This window comes from Pteropus alecto, unplaced genomic scaffold (assembly GCF_000325575.1).
Source record: "Pteropus alecto unplaced genomic scaffold, ASM32557v1 scaffold196, whole genome shotgun sequence".
Lineage (NCBI taxonomy): Eukaryota > Metazoa > Chordata > Mammalia > Chiroptera > Pteropodidae > Pteropus > Pteropus alecto.
Window position 1 is genome coordinate 88099 of NW_006439717.1, and position 19285 is coordinate 107383.

Sequence of the window (19285 nt, forward strand, 5' to 3'; positions counted from 1 at the left end):
CCGCTCCCTACTTAGCTCCTCTTCCACCTGTAATGTCTTAAGTCTAAATCAGGTATTATGCTGTGCAACACTGCCACTCATAAATATTCCCACAGTCCTTGATTCTCTTATGGAAGTGTAACAAGCTGTACCTATCACTCTTGTGAACCTTGAGAAATAACTAGATGAAGAAAACAGAAATCTTGGACTTCAGAAGTGAGAAAAAAGACACAAAGAAACCTAACTTGCCATCCCACCCCTTCTTCCTCAGTGACCTTGCTTTGTCAATTACCCCTCATTGCTATATTTGGAAACTTTGTTAGCTCTTTCCCCAACGCAGAAAATTTTTTATTCCATCTTTGAAAGGAATGCAGCCTCCCTCTTTTAACTACTGTTCTTTTTCTTTCCTATGTACAGTTAAAGCTTCTGGAAAGAGTAGCCTCTGCACAGTAACACCTCCCATCACACCTCTCTCGAACAAGTTTTCTGTCTTCTGCTCCCATAGCTGCAACTGCAGTCAGTTCTGACCAGTCACACCAGTGACTGCCTAGATACCATATATATACAGCAGATGCTAGCAAGTCCCTCTTTTACTCAGCATCACTGAAGCCTTTGGCATTGTTGACCACTCCCTCCTCTTTAAAACACTATGATTTCTGTGCCCATGTTCTTTCTTGGTTTGCCCCATCTGTCCAGTTATTCCCTTACTTTTTGTAGACTTCTTCCTCCACCAGTCTTTAAATGCTCCCGTTATTGATCCTTTTCTCACTCTACATGATCTTCCTTGGCAGTATCATCCACTTCCATTGTTTTCAGCTACCACTTTTAAAAGGATGTCTCCCAAATATCTAGTTCTTGGCCAGAGTTCTCCTGAGGCAGAGACCTAAATATTTAGCTGCCTTTTGGACTTCTTCACTTACATGTCCCATAGCACCTCAAATGCACATGACCAAAATGGAACATAGCATCTTCTTTCCCAAATATATTTTGTTCTCTGTCTTCATAAATAGCCCCACAGCTACCTGACTTCCCGAGTCAGAAACCTAGAAGTTATCTGAGTTCCTCCTTCCTAACCCCGAATACTCAGTGGTTGAAATCTTACTGACTCCCAATGCACATGACATATTGCACATATTGCCTCTCATCTCCATCCTGTCACATCCTGTCACTGCAGTGGTTGAAATGTTCTTGCTCTGTCACTGCAGTTATTCCAAGACCTCCCAACTGGTCTCCCTGCCTCAGGTTTTATAGTCCCTTCTTCCCTATCCATACCAATCCATTTTCTGTATGACTACCAGAATGATCTGTGTTGCAAATCTGAGGATGTTCTTCTCTTGCTATAAATCCCTCAATGGCTCTCTTTGGTCTTCTGGATAAAAGTCCAAAATTCTTAGCGTCATATAGAAGGCCCTTAGTGATCTGTCCTTGGCTCAAACTTCCATAGATAACTATCTTTTACTTTTCTCCCTTCAAACCCTACATCCTACTAATGAATTGTAGTTCCCATCATATGCAGCCTCATCTTCCCCTTTGTTGTCTCAATCTTATCTGGCTGTCTCAACCTTCAAAACTCAGTTCAGATGTTACCTTCTCTAGCATATATTCCTCACTATTCTCCCTCTTCATTGGATTGGGCGCTTATCCCACCTGCTCCCAGAGTCCACCTCTACCTGTAATCCTTACGCTACTGTTTTCCTGTATTTCCTTGGGGGTAGTGACTTGATATTTTTCTCTCTCTAGCTTCAGTTCTTATTGCACTGCCTTGTTCTAACTGGGCAGGCATTCAATACATGTGTTAAAAAAAAAAAGTTCTCAGCTGCTTAAATAGCTTGAACCATAATTCAGGGACCAGTTTTAGTGTCTGGGAACATGCACAAATTCAATAGGCTCCCATAACGTTTCTTGAAACCAGAAAATGGAAGAGCAAATGAAGTATTACTTTAGGAAAGGCTGAAATCCAGCCCAATTACAGATTAGAAAGAATTAAAATTTCCAATCAATAGTTTAAAACTATCAAATGCTACCTGGGTAAGAAGAAAATTAAGCTGTAACTGTTCCTGAGACTAAAGCCTTCTCAGTTTTCAAAATGACTCTCTTCCTTGAGCTGGTCTCCTTTTATAGCACTGATTTGCTTTGCTTGATCTCGGTGTTCACTTTCCTTGGACCACTCTAGCTATATTTGAGTCTTACCATCTGAAGTTAAATTTAGGATTTATCAATTCCAATTTATCAATTCTCCCAATATGTGAAGAATTAGACACAATCAGGCATCAATATTTATTAACACAAGACAAAGGAAACAACATTCAATGAGTTAATAGAACACTGTCCAGCCAGATGTTAAATTTAAAAATGTATATCTAGTCTAATTTCAAATAAATAAAAAAACCTTTATACATAATTACACAGCACTATAGTTTGAATTTGACACTGGTAAATATCTTGACAGAAAGTAAACAATTTAGGACTAAAAAATTATTCTTATATCTTTACACTCTCTTCCTCTGGACAAATAACGTGGCCCATCTACAATCCAGAAATGTATGAATGATAAAGAAAAGGCCTATTGTATATTTGGAGTACTGAATCGTCTTGCTTCAAATACTCTTGCTTTTACATCAAAGCAGACAACAAAAACAACACTAAGGCATAGATCAGTTGGAGTTTGAGGGTGAGGTGTTAACTCCTCATCGCTTTAGTCTAAAAGATTCCCAGATATTCAAGGAAAGTAATTTATTTGGCCAAGATATTGAGCACCATGCCTGGGGCAGAGACCTTAACAACAACAAAAACCCTAAGGCCTCAGGCCCTTTGTTGATTCAACACAAGCATTAAGCAAGCATTGCCCAGGGACTGAAGTTAAGGAAACATACTCATAGACAGGTAATGGTCCCTAAATAGCCTGAGGCAGCACAGCTTCATAAGGAAATAACTTGGTACTGGGAGAACCAGGACCCTTTAAAAGGCAGGAAGTAATGACTGGATTCACTGATGCCCATTAGCATGCTGGTCTTTCCAAGGGTCTCACTGATGCAGGAAATGGCATCTGTGCAGCTCTGAGAATCCCCAGGGCCTAGGAATTTTCCGGAGGAATCCCCTTTCTTGACCTACTTCAGTTACTTCTGCTGAGAGGCAGAAAGAGGCTCAACAACTTTCAGATCAATAGATTTCTCTTAACTGAAACAAGGGCTTGCTATTAATTTAGTTTTCTTTATCACAGGCATAAAAATCGAGACAGAAGGTGTTCCAGAGTTTTGGTGAGAATATTTCTATTAATAAATGGCCTTTTGGGTCTGTCTTAAGAGTCCATTTTACCACAAAGGTTCTAATTAATGTGGAAAGAGCAAGAACATTGTGTCATCATCAAGAGAAAGTTTTCTTATTCAAGTCTGCAACAGACTAGGCACAAATCCCTCTAAGCTAATGACTGGGCTCTCTTCCCCTTCCAGAGGTATTTTACCAGAGTTACTGATGAAGCTCCCCAAAGACACGTCTCAGCTTTCTTTCCTCCACAAGCATATTCTGGCTTTGGGGACGTGCAAAAGATCAATAAATCACCCACAAGCCAGAATGCAAAAATAAAGAGAAATCAGAAGACTGAGGAACTATAAAACTAGGTAATCAGCCCCTAAGTAACTAGGAATCGGCCACACTTTGAGATTAATGGATTATCTTATTTGAAAGAATGAGTATAAATCTGCACTGTCCAATATCGTAGCCATTAGCTACATGTGGCTATTGACAAATTGAACTATGGCTGGTTCGAACAGAGGTGACTTTAATACACTGGATTTCAAAGACTTAATAGGAAAAAAAGAAAGTAAAACATCTCATTAATTTGTTACATTAATTCCACATTGAAATAATATTTTTGATATATTGGGTTAAATAAAATAAAACAATATTGCCAGTTTCTTTTATACTTTTTAAAATGTGGTTACTAGAAATTTTAAAATGACAGATGTGGCTTATATGATACTTCTGGCAGACACCCTGACTTATGTAGTAAGAATGACCAAAGCAACCCATAGGATAGATTGCCTATATTTTTTTCTTAAAACTTGTGGATTATGGAGATAGAATTAATTATTCCTCAGGGTCCCTTGTTTTGTTTAGTGAATCAGTAAGAACTGTTTTAAGAAAGTAACTTTCCAAATAAGCAGGCTGTTTTCTCTGCAAACCAAACCACTGCTAGTCACTGAGATTTCTTGCCCCAATGTAAGTGTTTTTCTGTACATTCTAGAACCTCTCCCATCACGTGTAAATTAATTTCATCCAAAATGTTGAAAAAGAGATGTGGAACTGGAAAATGTCTTGAGGTCTGCCCTCTGTGGAGAATGAGGTGGGAGGAAAAGAGGATTATGTAAAAGGGAGTCAAAAGGGAGTCACAGATTGTGTAAGGGCAGCCCCCAAGAGTGCTGCCATGGTGAAGGGTGTGGTCTTTGCATTATAAACCTTATTTTCAGGGTAATTACAAGTCTTAAAAATTGTTTAAAAACATATTTAGTTTACATGATGTTACAGTGGGGTAAATAATATGTATTATTAAAATAGTCTAAATAAATATTTACACAATAGACCAGAGTGGATCAAAGAGAACCATTCTGATTTAACATGTTAACTCTGTTCACTTTGATTTTTTTTAATTTTTAAAAATATTTCTGTAAGAAAAAAATAATAAAATTCAACTATATTCAAATACATGAAGTATCAGACCAAAGAAAGGAAACCGAGCCAGAGGCCAAACTCAGTCCTAGGCTCAGTCCACTTGGCCTGGGCACCAGTTATTTCAAAAGAGTTTCTTGCATACATCAGACTTCCCCTATTTCAGCATAAGCCTGGCTATTTTGGCAACACAAATTGGTCAGTTTTGAGATGTATAGTTATGTGGCCTTATGGTTTCATGTGATGTTGATCCCACTGCCTTCTCAGCCTATTCTTGTTCTTAAAATCCTGACCCTCATGAACTGGAAAAACAGAGGACACTCTTCAGTTTTTGGAAAAGAGAAGCTATATGTATAAACTGTAGATACAGTTTACAAAGGGCCTGGAAAAAGAGGAAATTCTAAATTCTTATGCATCACTCTTAATTTGAAAGACAGTTTCAACACTGGGGACCAGAGTGAGTTATTGTGGTTCCTTAGAAAAGGGTGGGATCTAATGAATCTTAGCTTTTTCATAACATTTTGATTTTTAAACAGATTTTTTTTTTCAGCTTGTAGAAACAGGCTGAATTCTTAAAAGCTTAAGCTGATTCTTGGAATGCAAGCTTTTAAAAACAAACATAGGCAGCTTTAGTTTATAAAATACACTAGCCAACAGAGACATAGCACAATGTGTAGCAAAACCTGCAAACAATTTGCACTTTCTAGTTATCCAATTACACCACATTAAGAGAATACTGAAATTCTCTCTAAGTAGAAATGTTTCTAATTTGGTTGTTATAACTATACAAGCCAATTCTTAAAAAAAAATTTTTTTTTTTTTTTTAGCTAAGTTATGTGTATTCTTATTTACATGTTTAAAACACTGGTCAAAATGTTTTATACTCAAGAATTATACATATAAAGTAATTCTCATATTCAGTGGGTTATCCGATTTGCTTATGGGTTATCTGATTTGCTTAACAAAGTAAGCTGAGTAGTTCCATGTTAACAAAACCCGCAGAATGTCTAGCTACGGTAAAATGGCAATACAGTACAGAGCGGGTAACTGTGTAACTCAGACTACCCCCTTTATGTGAATTCATTAATCTCCCTTACAAAATTCTAAAATGGCATTAGAGAAAAATACAAGTATATACAACAGATGCAAAATATGCAACATGCATGTAATTGCTTTAGTAACGTGCTGCTCACGCTATGTCAAAGCTCATGACTAACACACTGTTAACATTTTTATCATTTGCCACCACTGAATTCCCCTTTCCTGTGTGTCATGTGATTGCAGAATCCCACAGGATGAGATGAAGGATATAATGTAGCCATCTCAGCTTATTTCACATCATTTGAAAGTTTGCTCTTAGTATGGGTCTTTGGTCCTTGTGGTTTTTCAAGGTAGCCCCCTGTAATCTCCTCAAGGCCAGTTACATGTTGTAAGCCACATAAATGGGGTCTAACTGGTCAGCTAGGAAGCTGTCACGGAGGTGCATCCTTTGCTTCTCTCCTCTGGAGTTGATGGGGATAACACCAGGGTCCACCACAACCACGACGCCAACGATGAGATAATGTTCTTCCAGGACCACATTTGTCACTAAAGGAACCAGATCTAGGGCTTCCTGTTCAGAGCCACACAGTTCCACAACCACCACAAGCAAGTTGGTCCACGTGAACACGGCACTGAAATTTCAATGACAATCAGTTAACATGCCATTACATTTAGCAGTCATCTTTTATAGTATTTGCCCAAAACTTATGCCCACTTCCCTGAGAACTGCTGTCTCTCTTGGATCCAATCAGAAGGCTAGCAGCCACATTTGTAATATATAACCTTGTCCCTACGATCACAGTTGATTAGCTGAGCCATCCAAAATCCCTTTCGGGTTTGGAAGTGGGATTGAAAGTTGTTATCTGATCACCTGAACTAAGGACATATAAACTTCAAAGTTCTGGGGTAGCCAGGTATGCAGAGAAGCACAGAGACTGGCTCTTCAGGGAGAAGAGAAAGAATGAAGTGAATGCCCACATGGCTCTAGAGAGTAAGAGAATAATGGTTCCTGATGGCCTTTTTTCTACTTTTCTGGAGATCCAGACAGAGTTAGTTGGAGACTTTTAGGAAATTCTGAGATAGCCAGTTATTCTTTGCATTAACTCTCTTTTGCATGGTGTTTTGAAAAGAGCATCTTTATTTGCAGCATAAGATCTTCGACTAAGATAACATTCTTATACCCAACAGGAAGGGGGTCAGCCTGGCTTCATCTGAACTGCGTGCCCACACAAGTGTCTCTCTTATTATGTCATAAAAGTGCCATTAAGGTAGAAAGTCATCTTATTCTGAGAGGGATTGCTGGGTTAGAGGTTATGACTTGACTTGTGATATGCAGTGTTATACTGCTTTAACAAATAGAACCCAATCATTAAAAAATGTATACAATATTTGGTTGCGTTAAAAGTCAAATATCTGAAATTAGAGGGTAACCATGGTACCCAGCTTCTCTGCATTGTTCTTATATCTCATGAGTATTATTATGTCTGGGGAGAGACTTTGACCAAAGTGAGAATATTTTTAGACAGAGAAGCATCTGGAAAGCATAAGCAACCATTATAAGTACTGTATCTGTTTAGCAAGGGGGAAAACAAACAAAAAATGAGTAAAGACACAATAACAAATATATAGAAAAGAAACTGGATGAATTCTGTATTGTTGAGAATCCAGAATGAAAGCCAATAGGAAAAAATTACAGTTTCAATTTTAAGAAATTTTAAGTCAATGTGAGGTTAGATGATCCTTTATCAGGGATAACATAGGGGAATTTCCTGCATTGGGAGGGAAATTGGATGAGATAAAAATAATGATCCTTTTTATCTGCTTACTATTACAGTTTATAAGCACATTCTCATTTGATTTTTCCAAAAGTCAAGAAATGACAGAGAAAGTATTTTAAAGATGAGGGAAGCAGCCTACATGGAAGAGCTAGGCCCTTAAGCTGGGTTTTTTGACCTTGAAGTCATGGTTCTTTCCACTGTACTACACAGACTTTCCAGAGGCAGATCATCAGTTAAATCCCTTCCAACGGTAAGACTCTATCATTAAGAAGGACTCAGCTCCACAGTGGTCCCTTAGAGCCTGTCTCAGTATCTCCATGGCCTCATCTGCCATAGCAGATGGCACACCAGGACAAGAATCAGTCTGTTTATTTTCTTAGTCCCCTTGGAGCTCTGTGTCTGTAGGTGGTATCTGGTGCAGACAGCTGACTACTCAGATTAATTTTACTTGATACTACAACTGAGATGGGAAGCCTGTTCTGTAGGGGGGATTTACCATTCAGCAATGCTCCTGTGGATCCGTGCCACCGAGGTCTCAATGTCGATTGGGTGGTATCGTAATCCTCTTAGCTCCAGCGTTTCGTCCAGAGCTCCTACCACATATAATGCATCATGACGTTCTGACAGAGAAAAGAGAAATGTGGTTCATCAGACACATATTGAGTGCAATACAGTGTTGGAGTTAAGAGCACAAGGTTCGGACTGCCAGCCCCATCACCTGGCTCCATCACTCACCAGCTGTGTAACTTTGGGCAAATCACTTACGTCTCTGAGTCTTGCTTTCCCCTCTGTGAGACTGCTATGAAGATTAAATAAGATAATCCATGTAAGGTAGTTTATGATGCCTCATAAGTGCTAAAAATTAGCTATTATCATTACTATTGTTTACGACGACGACTATTACTATTATGTGCCAGGAATTGTGACAGGTGCTGAGGAGACAAAGATGACAAAACACAATTCTTGCTCTGGATACTTACTGTCTAGTGGGGGAAACGAACAAACAAACAAACAGGTGTGTACTATAACATGGTAAACCCAGTGATAGGCACATGCATAAGGTATGAGGGGAGCAGAAGACACCCCCTGAGCTCTGCTCAAGGGTTCAGGAGAGGCCTGGAAAAGCTGAAGCCAGACTGAGATTTTAAGGGTAAGTAGGAATTAGCCAGATGATGGCTGGAGGAGGTTTGGAGGGAGGAGAGAGAGGATCTGAGATGGAGAAGAAATGGACATGTATCACTGTTTCTAGATATCGTCAAGAAATCCAGGTATAAGGAGTGGGATTACAGAATATAAAGAGAGTAGTTCTGATTATTCATAGGGTTGTAATTTGGTTAGGACCTTGTAGAAATCTCATTTTTTAAAAAAGGTTTTATGCACATACTGTATACATAAGGCTACACGGTTTATGTCTACATAGATAAAACATTTTGGAGATGACTTTGCTAGGTCTGCTGAATATAGTATTTTCAGGAAAAGGTAGATTTCTAAAAAATTCAGCAAAACAAAGTTCTAGAACCTGTAGGAGAGAGGAGGAGGAGGTCCAGCAAAGTTCCCATAACACGAGGAAGAGCCCATAAAGATGGTAATAACGAAACAACAGAAACACAGTAGTTAATGACTAGTGAGTGCTTTCTATAAGCCAGGCACTGTTAAATGCATCATGTCATTTAATCTCACACCATTTCCACAAGGCTGGATACACTGTCACTCCTGACTTCTTGGTAAGAAACCAACAGGTTCAGTGATTGCTCAAGGTCACATAGCAAATGGCAGAGGTAGGCTTCAAAACCAGGGCACCTGGCAAGGGATACTTCCCTCTTCTCCAGAATATTATCCTGTGTCCCCACGAATTATGGAGAAACTATGGACACTGGTTGGTATAGAAAATGCAAGGAGCCAAGGCTCGATTTAGGCCTTTCAAGTCCAGTGAGTTATTTGTATTGGTTCTTAAAGTGCATGATACAGTTAAGGTTGGGTATTTTTAAATGGCTATTCATGCCACCAGGAAGGCAGGTTAAAGGCAGACAGCAGTGAAGCCATGACAATCAATTGGGCAGAGGATGACTGGAGCAATGGCTTACACCAGAGCCTTTCCAAGCAGTCTGGAACCCAACATGAGACTCCGAAGGGACAGAGGAACACTTCGACATGATGACACCTCCACACTGATTTCCCCTCACAGGGATTAGGACTGTTCCTCTTGCTCCCAAAATGGTACATGGGAGAAGAGCTACAAGAGCTATGAAATACCTGGTCAGGAGCTCGTTCAGGATTATGTGTTCTGCCCTGGGCATTCACTGCTCATCAGGCATATCCCTATGACTGTGGCTGTGCGAATAATCCACAGTTCAGGAGTGCTGACCTGGTGCCGCAGCTGCTTACCTTCTAGGTGCTTTTCAGGTGCAAAGTCTTATTTCAAATGAATATGAATATGGGTACAAGAATCGTAGGAGGGAGTAATTACACACACACACACACACACACACACGCACACACTCACTCACTCACTCACTCACTCATTCACTCACTCACTCACTCACTCCATAACCCAAAGGCAGGAAGAGGAAGGCCAGCCGGTGCTACTGTGAAATGCAAGCAGGACAAAGGGGAAGAGTTGGTGTGGGAAATACCTCCAGTAGCTGCTGTGAGCTCAGTTCGGCGGACAAAACCAAGGTATCCTGTCCGAGCCCAGAGTGTCTGAGCAGCATCCCCAAAGCTGAGGCGAGTGTTGAAATGATCAGCTTGAAGAGTCTCACTATCGTAGATGGTATAATAGCCACTGGCTGTATGGGGACTGTTTACCCAAATCTACAATAAGAAAAGGTCATCGATCACATTTCACCAGGAACATGTACTATGTATCAATTCAATTATCTTGGGACAGATGACTGTAGTTTTTTAATCCAAAGGCAGGCTGAGGTTTTACATTAACAACAACACAACTGCAACAATAAAGGCAGCTGACATTTCAAATGTTTACCATGTGCTGAACGGTGAGGTATTTTATTTATATGCCTTATCTCAATCAATCCTGACATACATGACATGACAATATAGTTCATACTATGGTTATTCCCATTTTACAGATTAAAAAAACAAAGAGTTAAGTAACTTGCCTAAAATGCAGAAACTAGGAGACTCATACTAAGCCTATGTCGCAGGCTCAAGCATGACGCTACACTGCCTCCCTGGCTCATTTTTCAGCCTCTTTAGGAGTCCCCCAGAGGCATCACGGGATCATTTCTGTGCTTCTGAAACTAAGGTATAAAGCTCTCAAGGAAACACTACAAAGTATTTGAATTTACCAGGAAAACACAGCAACAGCTCACAATGGTAATAACACTAGTATTTATTGAGAACTCATTATGTGACAGGCACTGCTCCATATACATTATAGATACAGTTATAAATGGATTTAATTGTCACGCAATTCTACTACATAGGTGAAGTAGGTGAAATTATTATCTATTAATAAGGAAAGTGAGGCCAGAGAGGTTAACTTGCCCAGTATTGAGAAGACTGGCAGAGCCCAGGGCATCTGGCTCCTGTACTTACAATAGTCCTCCCAGTAAGCTATGGAATAAAACACTGGTGTCCCTCAAAGGTTTAGGGGAAGAAAAATTAAGACTTTAAAAACATTTTATACGAATACAAAAATGGATACATTTTGGAATAGAACATAAAATTTGCATGAATTGTTAAAATTTAATATTGTGGCTCCTTAATAGGTGAGAAGAGGTAGGATCTGCCCATTTTAATTTTCATTTAAAAAAATGTCAGTGGACAAATCTGGAACTAGTTCTAGTTTGGGTGTCTAAATCTTCTCTCCATTCTGGTCTCAATCTTCCCCTCTGTCCATTTCAGTCTTGTGCCTTACAAATTCAGAATGAGATAAAAGCTATCCAGTTTCAATGACTTCCAGAATATGAACCCTAAAGCTTTTTGCTGCTGACTTTTCAGAATACAGGTGAAAATTATACATACCTCTCCAAGGTGAGAGTCTCCAACAGGCCCTTTGGTCTCAGGATTAACAATAACCACTTTCACTCCAGGTAAAATCTAAGAATCAAAGGGAAAACACAAAGACTTGATTAACTCTAATGACCTCTAGGAAATGCAGTTACCTGCCCTCCCTCACCTCTAGTGAGGCAAAGGAATGCACAAAGGCATGAGCTAACTGAGATGGCACTCAGAGGATCAGGATCATCCTCAGTAGAAACCAGAGGTACAATAAGACTAATCCTCAAAAATGAACCAAGGAACCAATCATTCTACTGCTCTTCAAAGGGAGGAGAAACTTCAGACCAGAACCTAACAGTAAGAATTTGGAGAATTACTTAACCATGTAACTGCCCTTTTCCATGATCTATCCTGGTCACTGGACTGATGGCGGTAAAACTCCCTGAAGCAGAAAGGGCAGCAGGGAGGGATCTCCTGAGAGTCTCTGCTCCAGTCTATAGTGAGTGCTAGAATTAGAGGAACTTGAAGAGTAAGGGAGGACATAGTGGCAGCTTTGCAGGAGAATGGAAAGACATCACATGCCCAGGATCTCCCTCGGGAGGGAAAGGGGAGAAACAGGTACTGACTGAGAAAATGGCTCAGGGTCTCTCTGATTACCCATTTCCTGCCCCTTAAACCTCTATTTTCATCTTGGCTTTCTAGAGTATGCAGTTACTTGAGAAACCCTACAATGATTATCTGGCTCATACATCTAAAATCTTAAGGAAGGAAGAGAAAAGACCATTCCCACTAGTCTGGGCCAGGCACCATGATATAAGGCTCCTTGAGGTGCCCAACCACTAGGGGAGGCAGATGATTTGATAAGATGATAAAATCAACCCAAGTCCACTTCGAAGAGTTTAAATAGGAGAGTGACACTGAAGTAAGCTCCCTATAGGGTTGATCCACCACTGGATAGGTTAGACAGGATCCTTTTTTACCTTCCCAATTTTCCCCTCGCCTTTGCCTTTCTGAACTACTAGAAGGGATTCTGAGGCATCATCACAATCTATTCAAAGGGATGAGAAACATGATTGTTTATGCTGATTTTAAAACACCCTTAGTAAATTGTTCAAAACTGCTGTAGTCTGAAACCTAGCCCCCAATGTGATGGTAACAGGAGGTGGGGCCTTTAGGAGGGGACGAGGGCTCTTATGAAAGAGACCCAGAGATTTCCTTTGTCTCTTCAACCATGTGAGGACACAGCAACATGACAGTCATCTATGAACCAGAAATCCCTCATCAGAATCTGCTAGTGCCTTGTTCTTGACCTCCCAGCCTCCAGAATTGTGAGAAATAAGTTTCTGCTGTTTGTAAGCCATCCAGTCTATGGTATTCCGTTACAGCAGCCCAAATGGACTATGACAGTAACTAAACCTCTCCTTGAACATTTTAAAGCCCCATTCTAATCTAAGAAATCTTACCCCAATAGATAATCACTCTCAAATATCTTTAATCTCTTCTCCATTTTGATTTCTCTTTGAACTATAAATACGCATGTCTTCTCTGATCTTAAACTACATCCCCTAACTGCTCCTCTATTTTTCATCTTGTGACATTTACAAAGATAGAATTGGCTCTTTTTAAGTGTTGCTCATCACTCTATCTTGAACTTAATGAACACTGAATTTTGCTGTTCTGTCAAATCAGAATAACACGTCAGTTGGATTTTTTAAAAATTATTGGAAATTAGGAAAGTTCAAGTTGAGTATTCTTCTTGTCTATGTACCCATGTAAATTTGAAAGTACTGGCTCAGTTGAAATTGTTGAATCATCTCCAGATTTCAATTAAGTCTTGCCCTGGATACTAATATATTACATGGCTTCAGGTTTCTTTAAAATGAACCACTTCTCCACAAAGACTACCTTCCCAATGTTTAACAGAACAAATTACCTTTCCAGACTCTGAGAGAAGCAAACTCTGGGGGGCACCCCGTTCCACAAGACGAACTCTGCAGAAGAAGAACAATATTTATTATACATAATCCTTTAAAAAATGATTGCACGTCTACTAAAGGTATATATTGCCTTCCCAAGACCTCTAATTTGTCTCTTCTTCTTACTCTAGAGCAGAGTTTCTCAAACTCAGCATTATTGACATTTTGGATCAGATAATGTTTGTTATAGTTTTTTTTGTGAAGGGCTATCCTGTGTGTTGTAGGATGTTCGGAAACATTCCAGGCCTCTACCCACTAGATGTCAGTAGCAACACACTTGTTGTGACAACCAAAAATGTCTATAGACGTTGTCAAATGTCCTCTGGAGGGCAAAATCTCCCCAGGCTGAGAACCACTGCACTAGGGAGATGTCCTACCTGTGTAGGCTGGATCAGTGCCAGGAGTACACCAGTGAACACAGAGTCAAGGTCAATGGGACTTGAGAAAGGGTCCCAAAGCCCTCGGGCCAGGTGCTCACCTTGGGATGGAGCTAAAATTCCCCTGAGCTGACTAGGAAGAAGGCTTTTACTCCTGGGGTTTTGATAAAGTGTTGCTGTAAAAACTCTACTCTGCTTCATTTATCTCATCTGTCCCATCTTTTATTTTTAAACTTTCAGGGGAAAAATTAGTTTAATTTATATCAAACGTTACAAAATACTTTTATACAGATAGGAACTAAGTATTACATCTTAATATTAAAGAACAGTGTAGCAGCTGAGTATTATAGCTTTCTTCTTATAAATGTAAATCTTATCAAGTATTAATAGTAAAAATAAATTCCTTCCCTCTACCCCCACCCCCTAAGGTACAAACAAAAGGATGAGGGAGAGTGCTGGCTTTCTTGAGGCTCAGAACTTTTTATGTTTAGGTAATGAACATAATAAATCTACTGTACCTGTCATGTCTTAATGATTTCAGATCCACATATACAGTAGTTGGATCAGGCCCTGAGGTTCCCTAAAGAAAAGTAAATCAATACATTATTTAAATAAACAATATTTCCATATTTTACATTTTCAAATTGAGAAATAGATAATTTATCCATATACATAAAAAATCCAACTCTATTTTGAAAGCTCACCACCCTCTCTTCAACCAGATGACACAGGGTACAGTCGACACCTAAAAGAGACTTCATGGCCTGGCTTTAGCTTCATGTTTCTTTCCTTTTCTCCCTCGCGAGAGTGGGCCATGGGCCTCCTCACAGGGGCCAGAGCAGCACTGAAAGGTTACCAGGCTAAGGAGAGTCTTTATCTCTGTATTTGAAGCAAGGGTGAGACAGGCCAGCATCCACAGGTTTTCGAAACCAACACTGGCCCAAGCTAATGGCAAAGGGCCCGTGACTGAGCTTCAAGGTTAAAGCATCATGATGCTAGTTGAAATTCACTTGACCATGGTCACAGAATACCTGAAAGTATCCACCACGTATGCTACCATCTTTTACTCTCATTCTCATCCATGCCTATATTTACCTTAATAGCCTCCAAGCTACATAAAATCAGACCCAGTTCTTTTCTGTTATTTCAGTCCCTTTTCTGTTATTTACCCACCAAAGAATAATATGGCAAAGTTACTATCTGGCTGGAGGAAAGAATACAGGTTTATTTGTGCTTCCTTTGCAAAAAGCTGTTATAAAAATATGGAGGAGACAGAAAGTAAGATAAAAATAAGATTCCAATAAGACTCAGAAGTCTTCAGTCATTGTCATGGACTATAAAAACTACTACCAAGAGTAAACATCTACATTGGTGCTCAAATGCCAGACATGGCTTCAAGAGTATAGCACCTAGTAACTCAGTGATTCTACACAACAGCCCTGTGAAGGATGATACTATTATCTTCATCTTACAGATGAGCAAAATGAGGCATAGCAAAATCCAAATAAAAAACCCCACGGTCCCACAGCAAGTCAGTAAAACTGGGGCTCACGCCAGGCAGCCTGGCTTCGAAGCCTCTGCTCCAGACTACCATACCTTTCCCTTCCATTTGTTCCCAAGCAAGACTTCGTGACAGTCACCTGTAAACATATTGCTACATTGACTCTTGATCCAAAAGTGGTGCTGACAGCCCGAGGGGACAGACCGATGTCTTTAAAGAGCTTGGAGAAGGACTGCTGGAGGGCAATGCGGGGCCGCTCCTCAGCCACCACCACACATGTCCGGATGCAGGAGAGGTTGATTCCTCTGGTCTGGAAGACACCAAGCACATGAGCTCAAGTTAGCAGGATCATAAAAGAACTGAATAGATAGGACAACTGTTCCATCTCCTGCGTCAGGAAAAGCCAAGGAATTGTGTGTTCTCACCTCAGACACTCAGAGGGAAGACAAAAGTTTCCATGAAAGTCATTACCTGCTGGTAAATGTGCTCATGTTCTACTTCTTTTCTCTTTCATCTAAAAACCTTAAGGTTCTTCAGCAGTCCATTTTTATCCCTTCCCATTTCTGTACCTTAGATTTCTTCCTATTTCAAACTGGAGAGGTGGGACTTAAAGGAAAAGAAAACTAGCACCCTGGAGAGCAAATCTCTTGTCTCTTTTTTTTCTTTCTTAAGGTCATATTTCTTTATTAAAGAATATTCGGTGTTTTCTGACTCTCTCACATGCCAGTCAGACACATGATTACTGGATACACAAGGAATGAGTTATCCTTGTCTTTAGGGCAGTCCCCAATCTCTAATATTCTGAGGTTGCAAATTCTAATGGGAAAATCCTACTGGAGGTCACAATTCCTTTTCGTTTTTACATAAAGTCATTACCATTCAGCCTCCCTACCAGTTTTACCTTCTTCTCCACAAAGACTCAGATTAAACCCTGAAAGAATGCATTACATTAGAAAGTGGAAGAGATGAATTTCCTGAGGTTTATGAAACACCCGTAAGACTGCCTAGAAAAAAACAAGCAGCTATGTCTGTCAACCCCTACTCTATATCATCATGCCTGGCCCACTTCTTTAAAACCTCTCAGGACGGCCTACTTGTCGTAGCTGCTTCTTACCTTTAGCACTTCCACTTGGTTTCCAAGCCCTTTGGTACAGAGCTCCATTACCGAATAGGAGCAGAAAGTATCCCTTATTTTGTACTGGTTGACAGTGGAGAGCCAGAGGAAAAGGTTGTTTTCTAACTCCATAGGAGGAATTAAGATAGACTGGTGACCTGAATAGACACTGCAATAAAGAAAGGCAAGAGTGGACATTATCAGTTCATTCTAGATATCTTGATGTTTTAGAACAGCATCAATTCGACAAATATTTACTGAGTATGAAGAACAGCATAAGATCATATTAGATATAAAGGTCTAAGAATCAACTTTGTATACAACTCACAAGATACAACAAATACAAAATAAAGCAGACTGTGGTATGCACAGAAACTGAGATGTGAACAGAGGACATCAAGATCATAGAAAAAAGAGCGAGTCATTCATATTGGGAAAGGTGGGGCTGGGGGTGTTTTAATGAGTAGGTGACACTTGAGCTGGGGCTGGAAGAATGAGCAGGAATTTGACAGTGGCTGGAGGAAGTGGGGATGGTGATAAGAGCATTCCAGGCAGGGGAACAGCATATGCAAATGCAGAAGGATAAAATTACATGGTGAGTTTAAGTTTGTCAGAAGTAGTATCCCAGTGTGAAATACTAGAGCACAGTATACATGGGGGAGTGGTAAGAAGTGAGGCCAGAAGGGTTGGGGTCAAACTGTGAAAGGGCTTAACTATCATATGATGGATTTAGACTTTACCCAGCAGGCAGTCATTGTAGCTTTACGTTGGAGCAAAACTAGCAACATGGAGGAGGGATTGGAGACACGAGAGACACTGAAGGTTGAGAGACAGTTAGCAGAGACTGCAATAGTCCAGGTGAGAGATGATGAGGGCTTGAACCCCAACAGTGCAGCCGAGATAAAAAGGAAGGAATGGCAGAGTCACACATCATATGCATAATCTACAGCCATGAGTCCTCGACTTCCTAAACCTGAGTATAAATCAGAATCGCCAGGAGCCCAAGAATCTTATATTTAAAAAATACTAGAATTGTGGTTTCACTTTTGGAGCTCTAAGATAGGAAGTCTGGGAAAGGACCATTAATTTTTTTTTAAGATCCCTAGGTGATTCCTATGTATAAATAGGTTTAGGAACAACCGAAGGACATGATATTTAACTGGATGTAAGACATAAAGATATAGAAGTTAAAGATAATGCCAAAGTTCCTAGTCTGGGCTCCTAAGTGGATAATCCCATCCTAACGCGTCTGTGAAGAATTCATGGAGATGTCCCCTAGGAGGTGAAAATGTAGGTCTGAGATAAGGTTTCCTGGGTGAACAGTGAAAGGAGTGGAACTATGCTATTCCACAAGAAATACTCTGGCCAGGATGGACATGTTACTTTTCAGCCACATGCTGTCATGCTATCTCATTATATTCCTTCCTGCCAAGACTACGGGGTGTGTTCTGGCTGTCAAAGCATGACATATTTCACATAAGTATCATCCTTCTACTTGGCTCTGCTTCTAAAATGAGAATTACAAAATGGAACAGAGAGCAGGTAATAAGATCACTGACCTTTTGTATGAAGAATAAAACTAAAAGGAAAAAAAAAGGGAATACAAACAAAACTAAAGGAACATCGGAGATGTATTAGGTGCACAGATTCTAGAAACATCAGCATTTTATTGAAACTTTACCAAATGAAGGGAGCAAAGGGAAGGATGAGATGGGCATAGCCCCCAAAGCCCGTGCATTCTGTTTCTTTGCTTTCCCATTCCTACCTGCAGAGACACCAGAGTGCAAAGCCAAGTCCACAGTAAGGGTCAAGGCATATGGCGATCTGCCGAGAGGAATACAACTCACACTGGAGCTTGATGGCTCTACAAAGAGCATTGACTGCAGAGTGGGACATCTGGAAAGTAAGGAACATGGAACAGGATGGAACTGGCATCCCACAGGCAGAAAAACAGCTCCAAGAGAGATTTAAGAAGTTTCAATTCCCCCAAACTCCTCAAAATAATGTATATTTTTTATTGGTTCAAAAAGTCTAATCTAAGTCTAACGTATGGATAACAAATTTCTATTCATTAGTCAATACTGAGTTTTATAAAATATAAGTCTATGATTTCATACTGGCTTTAACTGTAACTCTTATCTGTTAGTTTCCATGCTAGGTTCAGAACATGGCATAACACAAATTCCTTGGGATAGCTTATTCCGGAAGAACTGATGCTTTTATTTAAATATAGCAGGGACCCTTGATCCTCCGCCTACTGGTCTCTGGTATAACCAGTTGGCCTCTACATCTGAAGTCCTTGGGGCAGTGGTCACCTCTATTTTTTGCAGGCCCAGCATTTTACCAACATCCAGTGAGTGAATATATCCCAACTACTCTACCTTCACTCCTGTAAGCATGCCAGTTGTAGAGACACTAAAATCAAGATACGCCAACATCTCAGGAGTGGGTGGTTTATACAGCTGAGGTAACCTTTTCCTGGGTAAGTCATCTGCAAGGAAAAGAAAAATCCTGATGTCAATGAGATATGAGAACATAAAAATCATTGCTCTTCAGTTGGTTTTCTGTGGACTTGCTATGGCCTAATTTAGTTTCTGGGATTTGATAAAGCTTAGGCTTCTTGTATTTAACCAAGCAGCTCAAATGTGTCACTCCTAGAGGCAGGTTGGGGTTGAGGACACTGTTAGACAGAATAAACAAGCAAATCTACATCAGACAAATGTATTTACTAGAAGGTTAGTGAGGGATACTGTAATACAGTAGTTGAAAACATGGACTAAGGAACAACTGAACCGAAGGACATGATACTTAACTGGATGTAAGACATAAAGATATAGAAGTTAAAGATAATGCCAAAGTTCCTAGTCTGGTGGTCAAAGATAATGCCAAAG

The 19285-nt window shown here is 40.0% G+C and overlaps 1 protein-coding gene across 2 annotated transcripts in view; it reads right to left on the reverse strand.

Moving 5' to 3' along the window:
- Positions 1-2242: 2242 nt before the first annotated feature.
- DIP2B (disco interacting protein 2 homolog B) overlaps positions 2243-19285 on the reverse strand; it is a 168872-nt gene continuing 151829 nt past the window's right edge. The window contains exons 29-38 of one of the 2 annotated variants that reach the window (XM_025050230.1): positions 18776-18885; positions 18160-18290; positions 16395-16563; positions 15420-15590; positions 14298-14359; positions 13360-13417; positions 11451-11525; positions 10097-10274; positions 7960-8083; positions 2243-6317 (exon numbers count right to left, since the gene is read on the reverse strand). In XM_025050230.1, the coding sequence (XP_024905998.1) occupies positions 6065-6317; positions 7960-8083; positions 10097-10274; positions 11451-11525; positions 13360-13417; positions 14298-14359; positions 15420-15590; positions 16395-16563; positions 18160-18290; positions 18776-18885 (1331 nt within the window). In that variant the 3' untranslated portion in view covers positions 2243-6064. The remainder of the gene's footprint in view (positions 6318-7959; positions 8084-10096; positions 10275-11450; positions 11526-13359; positions 13418-14297; positions 14360-15419; positions 15591-16394; positions 16564-18159; positions 18291-18775; positions 18886-19285) is intronic. The other variant, XM_015593190.2, reaches the window with a different exon arrangement.